The sequence below is a fragment of the Wyeomyia smithii genome, chromosome 3 (genome assembly GCF_029784165.1).
Source record: "Wyeomyia smithii strain HCP4-BCI-WySm-NY-G18 chromosome 3, ASM2978416v1, whole genome shotgun sequence".
NCBI lineage: Eukaryota > Metazoa > Arthropoda > Insecta > Diptera > Culicidae > Wyeomyia > Wyeomyia smithii.
Window position 1 is genome coordinate 21,798,161 of NC_073696.1, and position 21,878 is coordinate 21,820,038.

Consider the following 21,878-nt stretch of genomic DNA (forward strand, 5'->3'; position numbering starts at 1 on the left):
TGACAATGATCACCGGAGTTTTCTGGCTGACTGAGCAATACAATTTTTTTTCTTCAGAAAATAAAAATAAACAACGATTTGGGGAGTGTCTCGTTGAAATGTTGTTATTATTAGATTTATCACATTTTTTAAGTTATTTTCGCGGAACCAATAAAAAAACGACCTTTTACAATGTGCTTGTAAGCATAAATTACAACTGAACGAGCCAATTAAATGCGAGCGAGTGGTTTAAATGATACTCTAAAATACCTTGCTGGCTGTGAGTATCAAACTCACATAAAACCACAGCGTCAAGGTTTATGGGGGTCACAATTAAACAGCCCACCCGCTGCTGACAAAATGTATCGAAATGTAGTCGATTCTCGATGACCCGCTGAACGGATATAAATCTTTGCCGGGGAACACACCGCGACACGAGAATGTTCAGTTCATAAATATATTCACTTATAAATTTTGTTCTAGTACGGGATGAGACACATAAAATCTTTTTATTTGGCTATAAAGTTAAACATGAGCGGAAATTCGCTCTGTTATAGTTGCCAGTGGTATTAAGTTAATCACATTCAAATGAATTCGGACGTTTACGAAGCACAAAAGGTACCCCACAACTACACACTCGATTACGGCTGGTAATCATCGTAGTAATAGCAGCACAACACGCATTTCCCATGAATTATGTCCCATCTGGCGATGGATTATGAATATCCATCACGTTCGTATAGCAGAACGTCAGTCAGTTTGCTTTCTCTTGGACCGGCCACTGTAGCCATGCCCGGAGGCTTGCATCCTTTCTCCGTCGCGACGTCTGCCTGTCGAACTGTCGATTTCATCATGCCACCACTCGGAGGAGCAGATTCGTCCCAGTTCGTGATGTTCATCTCATTCGCTAAAAGAGAGTGAAGAAAAAATCTCGTCTAGCAGTTTGCGGCTCCCGGCTATCGCTCTTGGAATAATGGCCTTACGATGATGATGGACAATCGGTCGGCTGCGATGACAGCGGCGCTGAAAAGCCTTCAAAAAGTATCATCAACATTTCGCCACCACTGCGGAGAACGAGGACGGGTAAAAAAACCCAGAGAGAAAAAACGCGTGCCACTGCTGCTGCTGCAAAACTGTCGCCATGAGCGCTTCTATACGTTAGCTGGGGACAGAAGTTATGCGCTAAACGAATACCGCCCGGTTTTGTTTTTTTCCCATGATGCATTTTAATTGCAAATGTAATCAAACAAGACTGACACATGAATGACAATTATTGCACCGTGGTGACAGATTTTCTATTTTTTTTTTCAACCGCAAATATAGTTATTGGTTGAAAGGTTCGAGTATCAGGGGTTCAGGGGAAACGTAAAAAAAACTTTCTCGTTTTAATTTATGACAATAATAGCCACCATGGAAGGTGTGTTGAATGCATACATCATAATTAATGATTGTTTGTGGTGCAGTGATATGCGGAGAGCGTTTTAACTTTACAATTTGTTCTGCATAATAATCACATTAAGCCTCTGAAACATCAGGTTTTACTAGGTTATTACTTAACGTTAAAAAGTTTCAAAAAATAATTTCAAATAAATTTTTGTTTGCATTATTATAAAAATCGTGAACCGAAATCAGCAAGAAAAACACATACTTATCAAAAGAATTTTGTTGAAACGAACGATGGAAAAGTTTCAAACTCGAACAGTCTAACAATAGAAACATAATTAACACAAATCAAGTGGAAAAGTTTGAAAGAAAAATATCAAGAATGAAAAACAAGAACAAAAAAAGAAAAGGAAAACAAAAAAAAACATACAATGTAACAAAATTCAACATTAAAAACCAAACTCAAATACCAAAAATTGGGGACTCAGATTCAAAGAAAAAAAATCATTAAGAAAGTTTGTTTTTCTTGATTTTGAATTACCCTTGCTGTATATCAAACCAGGAGCGCATCACTAAGCAGTCGACAACGGTTAGTACGGAATGAAAAGTAACCCCGTACCTGAATTTGATTTAATCGCGCAAAACCAGGCACGATTTTCTTAGTACCATTCCTTCCCCACTTTACGTCGCTTCGTGTAACTCATCGTAAAACTTGCACGCATATTATGAATATCCGATTGATCAGATGCACGCCGTTGTCAGCATAACTCGGTCGGCCCAAGTGATTGATGGTTACTCTTCCAGTAGCCAAACAGGTTGTTTGCAACGAAGTATTCTTTTTAAATGAAGGTGTTGTCAGCTTCGTCGAGAATTTATACTACAGAGAGGTAATTTTTGTTCAAATGAAAATTAAAGCCCATCCGCCATCGATCAATGCAGTGACAATTTTGCAATTCTGGGCTTCATTTTTGATGAATCCATGAATGGATGGATGATGCTCTGGGTGGGTGACAACGTTAGTAGCACATGTTTCCCAAGTTGGTTCTGCCTGCAGCAGCACCAGCAGCAGTAGTTATGCTATGCCGAAGGCTATCAGCTTCTAACGCTAATGCACAATTTATAGCCATCGTCATATAGAGTTGCCAGCTCGCAGCGATTCGTCGAGTGCAGCACCGCACCACCATCAGGCACGGAGAGTATTATTTGCAATAAATTTCCGAGCAAGCTTTTTGCAGGTTTGAATTTGCATACAGATTCGATTCTGCTACTCCGAGCTGCCGCACAGTCACTGCTGGCTGAAAGCTTAGTTTCAGTTTGGAGCTGGCGGGGCTGAAGGTAGTGGTAAGGCGAACGCGTTCCTCTCGGATGCATTCCATAAATATTCAAGCAGGTCTTAAAATTGCAATCTACAAGTTTGAGCTAAACGTTATGCAAGAGGTTTTGTCGCATCGAAGCCTCCTCCTTCCTAGGAGAGTGTGTGTTGTACTCTGACCGATCCGATCCACGTACGTAGGTACATTCCATGCTCTCTAGCCCTCATGTAGTCAGACTGTCAGTCAGTCAGTCAGTCAGTCGAAACTCGACCCAGTAGAAGCTGCTGTGGAGAGATTTTACGCCAAGTTTGATGATATCGGTAGTATAAGCCAGTTCACAAACTGAAAACAGAAAATCTAGTCGTCATTTAGGTAAGGGTCAAAATATGAGCCAACCTACCAAGCAACTGCAACTAATATTTATTACTAAAATCGTTCGTTAGAGGTATGGTGAATTGGAATTAATTGCCTATCGCTGTGTAGCGTTCTTCGTCGGAAGCAATTTTTGAGAGCAACTGTATTAACTTTTGGAAGATTTTGGATTTTTTTTTATTTTTATGGAGACAGATCGTTAAGATCCTATGCCGAATCCAGAACACGTCTCCACAAAACTCGGTCTTGGGCTGCTACTCTCCAGTCTCCCCTTACACCCGCTGCTCTGGCATCCTCGTCGACAGCACACATCCAGCGCGTGCGCGGTCTGCCTCGAAGTCGTCGGCCTCTATCCGGTTGTCTGCTAAATATTATCTTTGCCGGTCGCTCATCCGCCATCCGTGCTACATGGCCAGCCCTCTGTAACCTGCCGTGTTTCATCAGCGCTCGTCGATCGGCCTCCTTACACGTCCACGATTCATGTCCGTAGAGCGCCACCGGGAGGATCAGAGTCCTATAGAGCGCAAATTTCGTACGGATCTGTAGGCTACGGGACCTAAGCTGGCTACGCAATCCGTAATAAGCCCTATTCGCCGCAGCAACCCGCCTCTTCACCTCGCGGCTCACCTCATTGTCACATGTCACGAGAGTACCAAGATAAACAAATTCGTCGACCACTTCGAAAGTATCCCCATCCATCTCCACCGCAGCACCAACACCCGCAGAACTACCACGCTCTCTGCCAGCCACCATGTACTTCGTTTTGGCAGTGTTTATGGTGAGTCCGATTCTCGCAGCTTCCTTTTGAGAGCTGTAAAGGCTTCCTCAACTGCTCTACGGTTAACACCAATTATATCAATGTCGTCCGCAAAGCCCAGAAGCATGTGAGACTTAGTGATGATGGTGTCGCTTCTCTGCACACCTGCCCTTCGTAGTGCACCTTCCAAAGCTATGTTGAACAGCAAGTTCGAGAGCCCGTCCCCTTGCTTCAGACCATCCCACAAGCGCGTCCGAAAATTCGCCCGCTGTCCTGACGCATGATGTGAAACCGTCGAGCGTCGCACGTATCAGTTTAATCAGTTTAGTTGGGAAACCATGTTCTAGCATTATTTGCCACAGCTCGTTGCGTTTCACTGTATCGTACGCCGCTCGAAAGTCTATGAACAGATGATGTGTCTGCAGGTTGTGTTCTCGAAACTTGTCGAGGATCTGTCTCAAGGTGAACATCTGGTCCGTTGTAGATAGCCCAACTCGAAACCCGCATTGGTATTCTTCAACAAAGGCTTCCTGCAAGTCCTCAGTCGCTGGAACAGGATACGGGAGAGAATTTTGTAAGCGGAATTGAGGAGGGTTATGCCTCGATAATTACTACACTCGAGTCTATGTCCCTTCTTGTAGATAGGACATATGAGTCCTTCCAACCAGTCCGTAGGTAGTTGTTCCTCAGACCATACCCTTAGGGTAATCTGGTGAATTGCACTACACAGCCGCTCGCTCCCAACTTTGAAAAGTTCGGCCGATAAGCCGTCCTTCCCAGTGTTGTTCTTTAGCTCTTTGCAAGCATTCTTCACCTCGTCCAATGTTGGTGGGTCCACAGCTTGTCCGTCCTCCCCGATTTCTATCCTGTTCCCCTCGACGACTCTCCTTTCTTCTTCACCGTTCAACACCACTTCAAAATGTTGCTTCCAACGCCTGGCCACCTGCGATTTATCGGTAATCAGGTTCCCCTTCCTGTCATTGCACATGGCAGGTACTGGCACGGTCCGGTTCCTGATTCCGTTGATCGTTCTATAGAAGCTCCTCGTGTCGTGCCTGGTGAAGCAATTCTCCGCCTCCGCGAGGACGCGATCGTAGTGCTCACGTTTCTTACGGCGATGAAGCCTCTTTTCGGCAGCTCTTGCCTCCCGGTATTTCTCCCGCATTTGACGCGTTACACGATTAGCTGCCTTTAACGTGTTGGCGTAGGCTCGATTCTTCTCCTCCGTCACCTCTAGGCACTCACCTCTCGCGCTGTTTCGCTGACCGCATCATGGATGTGCTTCCACAGATCGTTCAGGTCCACTCCAGTTGGTTCACCGATCCGTCTATCAACTTTCCGAGTATACTCTGCAGCAACTCCTTCCACTGATAACCTCTAGATGTCCAGATGTATCTTTCTCGCTGATCTCGATTTAAGTACATTCGTACATAAGTACATCGTTTGTCGGCCCGTACACGTTGATAAGGCTGTAATTGAAGAATCTGCCCTTGATCCTCAATACGCATAGACGGTCATTAATAGGCCTCCACCTAATAACACGCTTCATTTGGTTTCCAAGTAGTACGAAACCGACGCCCCGTTCCGCTCTATCGCCGCCACTGTAGTAGATGTGATACTTGAAAGAAGTGCTCGCGGTCGGATCGACCGCCCGGAAGTCACGTTCTCCGGTCTTGGGCCAACGCACCTCTTGTATGGCTGCTACCTCCACTTTTGCCTTCCGTAGCTCTCTGGCCAAGATGCCCGCGCGTGCCGGTTCGAGCAGAGTCCTAACATTCCAAATACCAAGTTTCCAATTGTTGCCCTTTTTCGTTTGCCTAGGTCTATACCGATTGTTCCGATGCGTATCATTCTCTGGATTGTTCGTAATATGTTTATTTTCAGCATGCTGCCTTACTAGGGCTGCGATGCCTAGTCTCGCGACGGGGCTGCCGTCTTGGGTGTAGCTGGCGAGACACCGCATTTCATAGTTCAGCCGTCCGCTCCGAATCAGTCGCTGTTTGAGCCGCCCCTGACCTGGGGAACATACGCTCAGGCAAGCTGCTCTCCAAGGAGAACAACTCCCCCTTCCCTGTCAGCATACGACCAAGTTCCCACCGGTTCACCGATCTTTCCTTGGTTGCTCGTATCCCAGTCGGTACCACGTGGAGGTAGGGATAGGAGTTGCTGAGCATTATGCTATGGACCACACTGGGGTCTATTTTATGCCAACTAGTACGAGGGTACTGCTGGTACGCATTGCCCAGCCGTTTACCAACCTTTTGGAAGAGTGTGGTCTAAAATGTTTCTAATATCAAATTGAGTAGACTAAGAATAACCTAAAAATAAGTTGGAAATTGAGGTATTCAATGGAAAATAGGTAAAAAAATATTTTTTTAGCATATTATTTCCGATTTCGCTGGAACTTTTCACAGTTATTCCATTTTGATAAAAAGGTCATTTTATGATATCAGTTCTTCATGTAGACTCGCGACTACTGTTTCGAAAGGGCGTCGGTGATTGGCACAACAACAGTGGCGGAACTAGACCGACGGAAAATAAGTGAGAATTAAAAAACAAAAAAAAACAACATATTCTTGTCGACCAGTGTTATCGTCATTTGCGGGATAGTTCACTTTTCTTTTTTCATTCAGAAAAAACTGCAGATAGATAGCATCGAACGTTAAATAAAGTTTACGGGAATTTTGCTCTTAGTGAAGCAATATGCCGTGATTGATTCCGCTACTTTAAAAAAGGTAATTCCGTTGGTGACGACTAACGCGTGGAATAAGGTCAGAAACTTCCGAAAACACTGGTTTAAAAGAACTGTTCGATGAGAATACATGACAAACGCAGCGATTGCATGCTTTGAGAATGATTCAAAAACAAGGAACTTAGCTTTCAAAGCCAAAGAAAGCTGAGCGACGTTTTTTAGCCCGTCTCGGCCAGAAATGCAAATTGCGAAGTTGTGTTTATTTGGTAGGACCAGATCGGTATTATTTATTATAAGCTGTTGACACCGAACAAAGCCATCACTGGGGTACGGTAGTGCTCTCAACTGATGCGAGCCAAGTACTGCGTGGAAAACAGACACAATACAAACAGAGACACTAAATAGTGATTTTACTGCATGACAACGCTCGGCCTCGTACTGCCAAAGTCGTTAAAAGTCACATAGAAACGCTCAATTGAGAAGTCTTACCTGACCCGTCATATTCTCCAGAAATTGCACCGTCTGATTATTACATGTTCCGTTTGTTGGCAGCGATGGTCTGGCTGATCAGCAGTTTTAATCATAGCAAGACGAACGATATTCGAGCTTTGCCAGCAAGATGAAACAGTTATAACTAGCGATGGGTTAGACTTTGAACGATTTTTGGGTAGCTTTTCTTTTCATTTTTATTTTTAAGTTCCCTTTTTATTTTGAAACAGGGCGAGACTTTGATTGCGCACCTAATGATATAAATATTGAAAAAAATCCATGACAAAAATGATAAGCAATTTAAAAATATTTTTAAAAATGGTTATACTGAAAATGTAAGAAATAAAAAATAAATCAGAAACGAATAAAACTGTCAAAACGACAGAAAAAATCGAGAATGATGTTGCATTACATCACACTGGACTTATTTTAAATGGTGATAAAAAAAACTAAGACAGATAGTTGAGTTTGATAAGTTTCCCATGGAAGGTAATTATGTTCGAAGTAAACATTGCAAAAAAAAATCTAATGTCGGACGAAAATATGCATGTAGGAATGTTTTTGAGTTCTTTCCTCGTTTTTTTTTTATCAATTCCTCCTCAGTTTTCGTGACAAAAATGTTGGAGTAGATCTTACGCTTCAGGTTTGCTCAGAAACTCTCGATGGGATGCAGCTGGAGTACGTTGGGCTGGTTCCCTGACATCGACGTTTAGCCGATCTATCTACCCAACTGTCACTTCGAGTAGCGGACCGACGACAGATCTAATAAAAAATTTCCCCGTTCAAGGCTAGTCTGAACCAAAAAAAAGAGCGGCTTAGACTATTACTTCTCGCTGATTGTCAGCCACAGCAGAGCCTTTTTGATGAATTTGGTGTGTGAAATAACTTAACCTTGGAGCTCACTTTTACGTAAAATACAAAGTGCCCTGCCAGTCGTTGCCATCCAGGGTGAGATAAGTGTCGATTAGACCATCTTATTTGCCTGCAGCTCCGAGACCTGTGGACGGGACTACCGCTTCCTGACATGTATGTCCCTGTTCGCCAGGTACTTTTTACTGGTTGGCCGGTAGCGCCGGCATATCGGCCAAGCGCACGCAGCGATGTAGCCACTTCCTTCTTAGCATCAGTTCCAAGCTGTTGTAGATATAGGTACGGCCGTATCCAGCGTCCATAAAGTGCCGCACGATGTCCGTTTTCGACGCAGCGAAGTATCGTTCTTTGAACGCACGTGCTTCTGCATGAAGTAGCTTCACTGTTTTCGCCACCAGGCTTGGAGTTCGACTGATAGAGATGTCACTTTTTTCTGTTGACTCATGGGTTACTATGATTGATGCTTCATTGGTTTCATCAAACCCATGGAAATTCGGCAATTTTGGTTCATTTTTTTCAATGCAAAACGTTACTATACATGAATGTTAACAATATTTAGAATAACAAAAAAATGTAAAAATGATGAAAAATGCCAAAATGACTTCCGTGTCTGCCAAAAAAAGAAGAAAAAATTAAAAATGTGATGCATTGACAGTTTTCTTCATCTTGAATATTTTTTTCATATTTGAAATTCCCGTTTTCTGCATTTTTGTCTTTTTCAACAAAAATGTTGAATACGGCATAAATGTTGAAAATTTTGAAATCACTAAAAAATTGAAAAACGACTAAAAATTTCATAATGACAAACAATGTCAAAACAATGTTAAGTATAAGAAACTCCCGACGAGAAATATCAAAAATGACAAAAAAACAATACGGAACACGTGAAAATATACCAAAAGTATAACGAAAAATTATAAGTAAAGAGTTTAGTTTTTATTTTTAATTTAATTTCAGTTTAATTTCGATTTAAATTCAACGAATGAATTGATAGTCTAATAAACTAAACAATTATAAGGAGTTGATTAACGACTAGTTATTAATTAACATTCTCAATCCTATTTCTAGAAAATTTATCATCCAACACCGCTTTGAAAATGACTTGAGATTAGAAATTTTCATTGGCCCCTGATGTTTTACCAGAGCAGTTATATCAGCCTATTTGCGAAATTAATGGGACGAATATTGGAGCACTGATAGACACACATAGCATAGCACACATTGAAGCAAAGACTAAGGGTTCAAAAACGAACGTGGAAGACGTTGTGTAAAATGGTTTATTTTACAAAATACCGGATCAGTTTCTCCAAGTCTACAATATTTTCTTTGCTAGCCGATTCCAAACTCACAAAGCTCCACCAAAACACGAGAAGGGAGCAGCAAGTTCACAATTTTGCGTGAAATCCCTCCCGGTGCGGATGCAAAGTAGGAAATGAAGAGTTTTTCTGCTGCCGCATGGCCTCTTCCTGCCTGCATCGATCGATCGGGGCAGGGGAACAGAATTTATGAACATGAAGACATCATCTATCCCGGAGCTAAGGTTGACATTCAATACATTTCACCCCCGGCATTTGCTCGAGCCTCGATGAAGTCCGTTCCGGTCGGCACCAACGGGTTCAACACTGATTTATTTGCGTGGAGATCTCTTTATTGAGTTTCGCACATAAGTGTGAAACGGTTGAAGGTTTTTTACGCGGTATGGGCAATGTCCTTTTTACTTGGAACAATGGAGTGAATGATGCTCTCTTTGTTCAGCTGCCAGTCGTGTATTTTTCACCTTAGATAAGATTTCTAATTACTGCTATTACTTAGGTGAGAGAGCGAAATAATTAAATGAATCCAGTTTCGTAACGGCCAATCAAATTCATTACTTGCGGTTGATGTTTACTGTGCAAGTAAAAGAAATCATTTTTATTGCAGGCAAATCAACAGTACCAACAGTAATTGCCATTAGCAAAAGCAAACTAGCCTCTTTATCGTTTAATGTCATTGCATCAAAGCGACATGCGAACACTAATTACTACTAAACGTCTGGTTTCTAGGCATTGATTTCTTCAATCAAAGTACAAGCCGATCGCAGGAAATAATCCTCTTATCGGTTTACCATTAACCCTCCGACAAGAGAGAGAGAATGCACATTGATGATGACAGTTTCATCCTTGGTCGGTGATTTTCCCCTTTCCCCCCACAAAATACACTACGTTCGGGAGAAAAATGCAGATATCTGACTCTTACCGAAGCCATCAAGAGGACCGCAATTATTCTGTAAATACAAATGAATAATCAGCTTAGTTGAGCAATCTTCGTCTGCTACGGTCGGTCAATGCCACAGCTGCCCCTACCTGAGAGTCTCTTCAAAGGACGCTCGATTTCAACTGCCATTCGTGTGCCGAACCGGATGAAAGCCATTATCCGGGTTGGACATGAATGGCTCCTGTGGCCCCAGGCTGACAACGGTTATCAAATGGCAGCCACAATCGATGGGACGGCGTGGGTGGTTTTCATTTGCTAGAAGGAAATCTGATCGATTTGTTCCTGATTTTTTTTTCTATTTGCTTTACAATCGAAGAGGAAGGTATGACATCGTTGTTTGTTTTTTTTTTCCATTTTTACTAACTATGAACAATCATTTCTTTTTCACCAGTGAGTCTGTGCAAAAACTGATATATCTAAACAGGTGACTGCTCGACTAATAATATCCATAGAAACTGTGTAGGAAAATAAAAAAACAACGGTGAAAAAAATTACCATCACAATTCTTCAACCAAATCGAAACATGGTTGTTTTGCTCAACCAGATAAACAATTCAAGCTCACTCAAGTTAACAGCTCCGTTCGGTGTGGTGCCTCTTGCAGCATTAAACCACCTGAGCTCAAGTTGAGAGCTGCATTGCTATACAATAGGCATTCATACGAGATGCGATCGCACGTAGATCACAGCCGGCGTCCTTGAGAGGGAAAAAACATACATCCGCGAGCATCGAACTCTTTCCCCGTTCGATACAGCAGCAGCACCATCACTACTGAAGCCTATCGACGCAAATCGATCCACTCGATGGTCATAACTTACCGGGGTGCTCCCTAATCTTCATCGTTTCCGAATGAAAACAAGTTTTTTCTCGTTGGCTCGCGATCAAGGCAGCCTGCCTGACCTTGAGGTAAAGTAGATAAGCCCGATTTTGTCCATCTGCTTTGACTACGTTTATATCGTACTGTTACAGACACAGCGTCAAACACATTTTAAACGTTTAATATAAAAAATGACAATATTTTAAAGATAAAAATCTTCGACACAAATAGTAAAAAGTTCAAAATTTCTTAGTTGCATAACTTTTTTTCTTGGTTCCCCACGCATGCATGGGGTCAAAAGACTCAAACAAACGAAGCCTTTGTGAAGACAGCAAGAAACGGTTCCATAAATCGTGCTAACTTGATTAGCTTAGGCGCGCCGTATCTTGTCACGACGAATGGGTCCCTTCAATCAGACATATGCCCTACCGCACCAGCCAAGATCTGGGTGTTCAGTTGTGTCCAGTTGAGTTTGCTGCATTTTTCTTCTCCCGTTCGCCAGTTGCATATTTGATTGGCCGTCGTCTATATTGCTTCCTGGATTGGCAGGAAAAAGATGCACTTTTCCTCGGGTTTTATTCTGGCGAAAAGAACCATGCTTCCGAGTACGATGACAACTACGATAATGATGTCTCTGCATCTCATTTGTACGTCCCTGATGAAAGGTCACGAACCGTTCGCTAGTCGGCGATTGACTTCGATAAGTTCGGGTGCATAATCAAGGTTAGACAAACACGTGCCATGCCCACATTTACGCACTTTCGTGTTTCGTGCTCAACTGAAAATAAAATTTTAAAAGCGAGAAAAACATCCTCTTCCGCCCAGCCACAGTGCTTCATAATCCATCTTCCACTGAAGCGCAAAGCTGGACTGGGAAAATATTGATCCCGTTTTACGAACGATTTGCCCGCCTAACGTGTTTTAATCTTGGCCAGTTCAGCTGAGCAGCCAAACATTTTCCCCGCATGAATGTGACGCGGTGAGTAATGAAAATATCCGAAGCATTCGACATGATGATGAATAATCCAATCAGCTATGTACAGGAAAGAAAACTACTTCTTATGGAAAAAATGGAACATTTTAATGACTTCGTTTTAGATTGCACACATAAAAGTTGAGCCTTCTTTGCAGTAAATCAACCGAATAAACTTTCTTCCACACCGAGCAGAGTGACGTACACAAAATCCCAAACCAAAAACAAGATCATTCGCACGTCCAACGGGGCCCAATGTAAACAATCGATGTTTCGGAAGAAGAACCGTGTGTATGTGTTTCCGTGTTGTGTTTGTTAAATTTAGAAAACCGATGACACACGAAAGTCGAAGAACTAACTAATGCGGTGATCGGTGTTTGCTAGTTGTTTACAAAATAAATTTATCAAAACGTCTAACAGTGCCAGCACACGTGTCATGCTGCTAGAGCGGGAGAATTTTTGCGTACCTACTACAAGATTAATTTATATTTCACGTTGCTGGTTTTCAATATCTGCTAGTCAAGTAAGAGAGCTGCCGGAACTATATGAAATGACGGTGTAAAAATAATGTCACTTCCTTGGATGAATAATTTCATGCGAATTAATAAAAATTTTATTTAATTTTTTCCAAATTTGTCAATGCCGCATTTTTTAAACTTTACCCAGTTATTTGGATCAAATAAAGATGTAGAAGTTTTACGCAGTTGATTGGGTCGCTTACTTGGCATGGACGCTATCGGAAAAATATAACATATTGGGCAAATGGTTTGTTGTACATATTAGAATAATATTCACCTCAAAATTGGTTCTGGAAATGATCAATTTCATAAAAAATGTCACAATTTTAACATATTTTTAATTGTTCTTACCCTATATAGCTTTGTCTTACGGTGTATTTTTTTTTTTTTTGAAGAAAAAAATTACTCCCTACTACATTGCCAATAACATCGTACCAATCAAAAAAAAAAACGTTCTGCTTTTTTTTTCTTCTCGGGCTGTCAACATCAATGCGTCATTAGGATTTTTGAAAAATGTGCTTATTGAGATAACTGAATTTAAATATATTTCTTCAATTTTTTTCTCTAAAAATATTTATTTACAGTTTTTATTTGTTTTGTAAAGACAAAATAAATATCAACAACTTTGCTAGAGACGCCACACCTATGAAACCGTTCTGGCTCCAAAAACCATTTTGCCAAAACCCCTTTTGTAAAACAAGTCGTGATTAAAAAAAAACTAATTGCACATAGAATGAATATTTCCTTCAGCTGGTCACAGCTTTGCAGAAACCGAAATTCACCATCTTGGATTAAAAGAAACCTCGAAACCAGGTCCATTTCGGTTTTATCACGTTAAAAAAAAAACACTTTCATGTGAATCTAGCGAGGTTGTGGATTAGAGGAAATGATAAAGGTTAGTATTTTTTGTTGAATACCATCGAAATCTAGTAAAAATACTAGATTTCACCAAATCAACAGTTTCGTTGGATTTTCGGGAAGATGTTTTTTTGCCGTGATAAAATCGAAACAGCACTGTATCGATTATCAGTTTTTTGACGTGGGACTACGTCTTTGTTTTCTATACTGGGATGTTTTTTTTTGTTATCATTATTATTTCATTCCTAAACGGTAAAAATTGATAAAGTTTCAAGGGAAAATTTACACAAACAATGAACCAATAACATGGGAGTATTCCTAGTACAGATGACATGAATAGACACCGACGATTCCCTGTGATAATCTGTTTATCAATATAAAAAAAATAATCAAAGCCTCCTCGTCCCAACAGGTCAATTTATGGTTGCTTCCATGAAATTAGACTAATTTGATGTCTCGAAGGTGAAGGTTTTCCGAAAAGTTTGAAACAACCCTTTTTTAACACAATTTTTGAACCTGCTGTTAGCGCATTATAAAAACTGATGTCTTGAAAGTAAACATGCTGGTAAAAGCAACAGTACCATATATGTGAAGCAGAGCGCCGCTGGTCTCTCGTCGTCGTCGTTTTCGTTGGAACTTGTTCATAACATATTCAACATATCTTCTTTTGTTTTCTTATTAGTGAACTTATGTAACGGCTTTATTATTATTTTCAGAGTAAAATTCACATAACAATCAAGGTTGAATCAGACAAAACCATTCATTATGATAACGCAAGAATCATTGGATTTGAGTTTGGAGGAAACAGATTTAATTCTGATTTAGACGCATTGCGAGAAATTCTTGGTGCTCGAACGATACTTATGTGCCTTTACAATATTCTCTCGAGTGCTGTTAAATATATTTCTAAAAAAATTAGGGTAGGCTGAGCATAAAAATACGTAAGTCACTGAACAAACGAATTGATTTGGTTCGCGGATTCTGTAACTTTTGTAACCAAAAACCTCTCTAATTACAGTGTTTAGTCCCACGTCACCGTGCTGTGTTCTAAATTTTATACAACTTTGCAGGAGTCAAAAGTCACTAATTGGATTTCAAAATAGTGACAGATATCAATTTAATTTAATTTTTAACTTTTATATGGGTCATTCCATGTCAAGTGTCCGAGGACATGCATCGACCATCTCCGATTTCGATCAAAATTTGTGAGTCGATGTATTTTGGGCCAGAACTTATAAGTACAAAGTATTGTACCGATTGGTGGACCCCTCGGCCAACGGGACTGCCTCCACTTTTTGCGAATTTAGCAAAACACTTTTTTTATTTTGTGAATATTTCGGGACCCTGAAGAGGTGATATTGACATATAATTTTGAAGGGTTTGAGATGTAGAATCGAACTACGTGGTCAATGTTTTCCTGTAGTGTAGCCAACATTGCATTTTTTTTCGATTCAAAACTTAATTTGCAATTTCCTCGAAATTCTCCCCCTTCGATTTTGATTTTGACTACGCCAATGTGATAAGCAGACGATTTTACATAGGAATCACTTATCAGCAAAAAACAAAATGTAGCGTTCCAGAGATACAGCATTTTCAAAATTGCAAGATTTTGGATTTTGTTTAGGCACGAAAGCGCTTCTACATAATTTGCTGCTATCTTAATGGTATCCTAGCAGGCGTTTGTGTTATCGAAGAGATGTACCTTAAAGGAGCATCCGTTAATGATGTAACGCAAAAAAACCCGCTTTAGAATCATTTTCACGAAAGGTTACAGGAAAGTTTTGACTACACTTTTCGTATTTAAATTCAAACTGTTTTCTGTTAAAAGTACACTTTTGTCCATGATTCGAATTTTGAAACCAACTTGTGACATTGTTAATAACGTGAAAAATGCTGATTTCAGATTCCATTTCATAATTTTGCTTATTTACATTCAAACAAATCTCCGAACGTGTCCAAAATATTTTATCATAACCGAATATCTTAATTTGCTCATATCATAGCACGTCATAGAGCAAGTAAGCCTATCGTAATATTCATCTGTCTATGTTCTTCTTCTTCTTCTTCTTACACAGGATTAGAGCGGAGCTGGCTTTTTCTGTTCTGTTTTTTTGACACAGGCTTCGCAGCCAACTGTACAGGACAATTGTGAGGCTAGTGCTATGATCCTACAGATAATAACAGTCTTCTCCCGAGCCGGGAGTCGAACATGCAACGACTAGCAGCTTTGTGACGAAATTTGACTAGGGGGTCAAGCCAAGCTACGTAGCAAATATAAAATCTGAAAATTTAGGTTTATTCCAAATGTTTTTTTTTTCACGGCTTTGTTTGTTCATGGTCAATTTTAATACTTTGTCTTGTCTTATTCATTAATGAAACAATGTATGTTTTTAGTAAAAAAATTTGCAATAAAAAGTCATTGGGGTTGGGTGGCGGGGAGGCGATGATGGTTGTTATAAAGCTACGCAATTATCAATAGGGGGTCTGACTTTGTGACGAAGTGCTACGGTGGGAGAGGGGGAAGGGGAATTTAAAAAACCTAAAAAAGCTACGTCATTTATGCATGCTCCCTTAGTAGCTAGTAAATCTCATCGCATAAGCTGCTGTGATAACCAATACCGTTTTCCAGCGATACAAATTTGTTTTAAATGCAATCCAACACCATCTTCAAGAATGAAATGATGACGTGATGAGACACATTGTTTACAATTTTGAAATCATAACGAACCTTAAATCAGGAAAAAACAATTCGCCTGTTAGGAAACGGTTTTAAATTGGATGGTTTTTACAATGTGATAAACCAATAAAATGAAGAACCATGGCAAAAATGTAACCAAAACTATCCTGTAACTTTTCGTGAAAATGATTCTAGAACGAGATTTTTTACGTTACATCATTAACGTATGCTCCTCTAAGGAACATCTCTCCAATTACACAAACGCCTGCTAGGATACCATTAAGATAGCAGCAATTTATGTAGAAGCGCTTTCGTGCGTAGACAAAATGCAAAATCTTTTAATTTTGAAAATGCTGTATCTCTGGCACGCTACATTTTGTTTTTTGCTGATAAGTGATTCCAATGTAAAATCGTCTGCTTAACACATTGGCGTGGTCAAAATCAAAATCGAAGGGGGGGAATTTCGAAGAAATTCAGATTAAGTTTTGAATCGAAAAAAATGCAATGTTGGCAACACTGCAGGAAAAAAATTGACCACGTAGTTCGATTCTACGTCTCAAACCCTTCAAAATGATATGTCAATATCACCTGTAGCTCTTCAGAGTTCCGAGATATTCACAAAATAAAAAAGATGTTTTGCTTAATTCGCAAAAAGTGCAGGCATTCCCATTGGCCGAGGGGTCCACCAATCGGTAAAACACTTTGTACTTATAAGTTCTGGCCCAAAATACATCGACTCACAAATTTTGATCGAAATCGGAGATGGTCGATGCATGTCCTCGGACACTTGACATGGAATGACCCATATAGAAAGATTTGTCTACATGCAATCAAGAAAAACTAGTCATCAAAATATTAAATAATGATCTGAAGTATAAACATTGTCATAGAATTTGGATTTAGATCTGAACTTGGATTTTAACCTGAACTTTGCTTTCAAACTGAGTCTGAATTCTCTGGAGCATGTGATAACTTTTGTATTTCTTTTAATTGAATTACATATGGGTGCGTGGCCCCAGCAGCCATCTAATGGTATGCTGGTTTAAATCGGGTCCACATCATGTAAGGAAATATGAGCTGTTACGAAACAGAGTTTTCTATAAACCTTTTTTTAAAAAAAAAATAACAGGAGGGTTGTGTGCAAAGCCACGACCGCAAGGTTGAAATAGAATACTTTTACTAGAATGATAACACGGCTTTTTTTTCCGTGTTGGGTATTTTCGTCACTGCGACCAATTTTTTGATATTTTGTGACATAAAACCCGGCTGCTTGCGTGTCCGTCATTTTTTCTAGTAAATAAACGTTGACTAATCAGATCAATCGCCGCCATCCGCCATCGCTGATATCCACTGCACTGCTAGTGCTGCTGCTAAGGGAGGAAGACTGCTGTTGTCGCTGTCTAGAACTATTATGAGTGGCTTCGACTGAACCAGGCTCTTATATAGGTATGGATCGGGATATCGGTCGATATTTCCCATCCTTACTCTTATACTGACAAAGAGCACATTTCAAATTGCAAGGTCTATGTTTCTGTCGACTGTGCTTGGGAAGCAATCATGTTAACGACCAATCAGATCATTCGAATTTTGCGCTTCAACAAAGATTGACCATTTTCAATAATATAGTAAGTTGCTTGTCATGATTGTGGCTTGTTTTTAAATTTTGATTATGCGAAAAATTGATTTTTATACAGATAATGAAAGTTTCGACTGTCGTGTTCATGACTGAACGAAAAGATAATTTAGTACGTTCTGAGACACGGAGATAAAGTGAAATTTAACTTTTACAAATTTAAAAATGTGAATTAACTCATTAGAAAATATTAACTCTTCAATTAAGTTTTTATTTCATCCTGAAAAGGACAATTTGTTGTTCATTTCAGTGTCGGATAAGATGCCGATCACATCTTTGCGTTATCACTGACAGTGCGAAAAAAGTATTCCTTGTGATAAAATAAACAGTAAAAAGCTGATTTAGCACTCAAAACTAGACGGCTCACGTGTTGTCAAAATGAGTCAACTTTTCATTGAATGCATTTGCTAGTACCCACTATCGCACAGAGACTGCATTTCACTAAAGTGCCTCACTGCATCAGCCGCTATCGATGCTGGAATCCGCTGCAACTAGTACGCTATCCATTGCTACGCCACAGCTGCTTTCCGCCATCGCTGGTATCCACTGCTCTGTTAGTGCTGCTGCTAAGGGAGGACGACTGCTGTTGTCGCTGTCTAGAACTAATATGAGCGGCTTCGGTTGAAACAGGCTCTTATATAGGTCAAATAGCATATTTTAAATTGTAAGGTATATGATTCTGTCGACCGTGCTTGGGAAGCAATCATGTTAACGATCAATCAGAGGTCGAATTTTTCGTTTTGTCAAGGCTTGACTATTTTCAGTAGTACAATAGTGTGAATAATAAAATTACAAATATCTTCTTTTGGGAAGAATCTTAGAAGATTTTCCAATCTATTGCTGCAAGAACGAAGAAAAACCATCGAATACTAACCGATTTATTAGCATTTGAAATTGGACATATTCTTCACTTTTTTCGGTTTTAGATTTTCATTTCACATCCCTATGTAGCCGAACTTCCTGAGAGAAGTATTTTGCTTCAAAAAACTTTTTTGGCAGCCGCATTTACTTAACAAACTTAACATAGAGAATTATTGAAATTTAAAAAAAATTTCCATTGGATTTCCATTCAACCTCAAATAGAATTTCTATACGAATTCAGAGCTGAGTTAAAATTTGGATCTAAATATTGGTCCGAACCTAGATTATGATCTTATCCTGCATTTTCTGGATTTCAACTAAAACTTAGATTTGAATCTGGACCAGGAACTCTATCCAGACTTGGACATTGATTTGAACTAGAACTTTTTTTTATAATTTTTACAATTTTTCAGTTAACGATTTGGGTATCTTATCATCTGTTTCAACTTTGTTTATTTATTTTACATTTTTCGTTGAAGGAATAAAAAAAATAATACCATGACAGATTTTTCAGCAGAGAAGTTGGGCGAATATTTCATCGAGCACACACGGCTGCTGAAAGTTACCTGAAAATGATGATAAACTTAAGTGCATCGAAAAACGTGTAAAAAAGAAAGCTTTCTGCGAAAGATAAATATAGAATTTGTAAAACTGTAGTGAACCAACAACTTTCGATAACTATACGTCGCGTACAACAAGTTCTCTCAAGCAGTGAGAGCTGGAAGTAGCGTAAAGGACTTTAAAAATATAAGTTGACGAAACGAACTCCGAATTCGCAGAAAAGAGCATATCCTTAACCGAGGTGTGGAAGAACGCCATTTTTTTTTTTTTTTTTGATTCAAATAAGTATAACATTGATGGACCAGATCAAGTAATCACGTTGAGCAGGAACTTTAAAGCGGAACAGTGTAGTGCTCGGAAGGTTTTTTCTTTTGAGGAAAGCCCAGCCAGATATAAATTATATTGAGAACCTATAGTCTATCTTCGAATGCCGTGTCTACCGAAGACAGCAAGCAGCATCGTCGATATCGAGGACTTTGAAAAATAGGTGTTTTCCTGCTATCATGAGCTATACCACTTACCGTGCAACGCACGTGCTCTTCAAAAACCGTTTCGTAGTTCAGTCAATGGTCGATTTGAGAACAATTTTCGAATTGTTGTTTATCGCATAACAAAAACAGTAGGCTAACTCTTTGAATTTCGCTTACCGGTAGGTCTGAAATGTTTCGTCTTCTTGAAAATATATCGTACAGACATTAGATTTTCAAAATCAAAATCAATTACGACGGTTTCATAAACTTCTTTCTGTGCTTTTTTTCATCGATTAAAAAAATGAAACTTTAGCCACTTTCAGGCTCCACATATCGAGGTCCGGTTCAGCTGAAATTTTGATTGAGGACTTTCGAGAAGACGACGGTTTCGAGAGTAATACAGAACTCTAATCTTGGAAAACATTTCAAAGTTAAAGGCTCTGGGGAGGGGGTTTATACCTTAAACGCCACTGGTTTAGTGTAAAATATGAACTTGAATTTCTATACGGACAATGATTTTTTTCGGATTTGTATTTTTATATGCAGTTAGTCTTAGATGCATTTAGATGGGTTCGATTTTAAACCCGACTTTGATTCTGTTATCGACCAGAATTTCTTACCAAAATTTTACTTCGATTTGAAACTAAACCTTTGTTCGCATACAGTTTTACAGTAGTACGTTCTTATCAAAATATGGAAACCGGGACATTTAGGAAATTATAATTTTTTTTATTGGAAAATATAGCTAAGTTCTGAACCCTAATCGTATGACTCTTTCTGAAGTTTTTTGACTCACTTGATTGTTTATTTAAAAGTGCCGTTTTTCGAATTTTCAAAATTAACGGTCCAACTATTCCTATACCATTTCAGTCAGTCATATTCTAAATAACATTCACTAAGAAAGAACACAATCATCTGCTAGGACGAATGGCAGCTAATTGAATCACCCATTTTATCGACTAAAATATTCATACTCCCACGAGAAGTCAGCAAGCACAAAAACTTGTTCAGCTCGGAGTACTTCTACGTACCCATTGTGTGGTCAGAATTCGTAACTCAGTTGCAAAACCGTAAGTCAGTAAGTAGACCTTTTTCCTTTCCGGCGTTTTTTGTTTTCTTTTTAATTTTCACAGTCAAAGGTCCGCGCCGTATACACAGGAAAAGCGCACGGCAACCCACCGTAAACTTTTCATTGTTGGTGGCTCTCTGCTCTCGGTTTTACACCCTCGGGGAGATAGATTGCATTTAAATGCAGCAGTGTTTCATTTTGATGCAACGTTTTGGTAACGAAACGACCGGAAAGTGGTGCACACAGTTTCCAAGAAAGTTCCGTTTTCTTTTGTTTTTTTTTTATTTTGGATGGTGGAAGTTTATTTTACCACTTGGCAAAAAAGTTTTACGAGCTCGAAATTAGGTGGAATCCATGTGCCGGTCGAGCCGAACTAAAGGACTGTTAAGTTTTGCTTTCAGAATTACTTAAAATTTGAATGAAACAGCGGTCGTCTCGTCTTTCACATTTAAATTGAATTTGCTTAAAATCGACTGGTGATAAAATACCGCTTCACCTACTATTTTTAGAAGGCGTCGTTGGTAATTACTTGTTGTTGATTTTTCTCACCAAACTCAAACAGAATCTTGTTCCAGTCCATTAGCATAAAATTAAACTGATCTCAAAGGGAGTCTCTAATGGGTAGAGGGAAATCCTTCACCCATCGATCAGCACACGTAAACGGTTGCGATGGCGATGCCAGGAAGGAGAAATTGTTTGTCCACCATCAATAATCTTCCCCAACGGTAGAAAATGACCGGTATGAATCGATAGTTAAAGCAGATGATGATGATGATGAAAACCGTTGCCATTACGATCGTGGGAGATTTTCCACTGCAGGCTCTCAACCTGCTTGTATTTAATGCTGTTAGAGCAAGCGACAACCACCTTCGTGTATATAGAAACAAATCAATTATGGTATGCTAATTTATGCGGTACCTTTTCACGGCCGAGAGCCGCCTTCCGAATAACGGACAGGTGTGTCACTTTAACGGAACGCACACAGTTAAACAAGTTAAAGGCGTAATTATTTTATTAAATAACCATATTTCAAACTTCTGCTTAACCCCTATTTAGCCGTTAATTGAGTTATAATTCTCATCAATGAAGAATGGTGGAGGATCTTCTTTTTTTCTTTGCATCCTTTATTAAGTATTGAATATAAAATCATCTACTATTAAAAGTACAGATACAATGTATTTCAAAACAATATTTTTATTTCAAGATTCATTCATACATTCATACGACATTTATGAACAAAACTTCAGAAATGCATGATTGCGTCCTTCGCGAGCAGTTTACGAAATCAAATTCAACCCTGTCGCGAACTACCCGAATAATGCAGTTTCTTTGCAA

The 21,878-nt window shown here is 39.5% G+C and overlaps 1 protein-coding gene across 1 annotated transcript in view; it reads right to left on the reverse strand.

Annotated features, from left to right (window-relative positions):
* Nucleotides 1-10,946, reverse strand: part of LOC129728172 (histone-lysine N-methyltransferase SETMAR-like) — a 58,349-nt gene extending 47,403 nt beyond the window's left edge. Inside the window, exons 1-2 of the mRNA XM_055686591.1 lie at nucleotides 10,925-10,946; nucleotides 713-886 (exon numbers count right to left, since the gene is read on the reverse strand). Coding sequence (XP_055542566.1) covers nucleotides 713-886; nucleotides 10,925-10,946 — 196 coding nt within the window. The remainder of the gene's footprint in view (nucleotides 1-712; nucleotides 887-10,924) is intronic.
* Nucleotides 10,947-21,878: the final 10,932 nt, after the last annotated feature.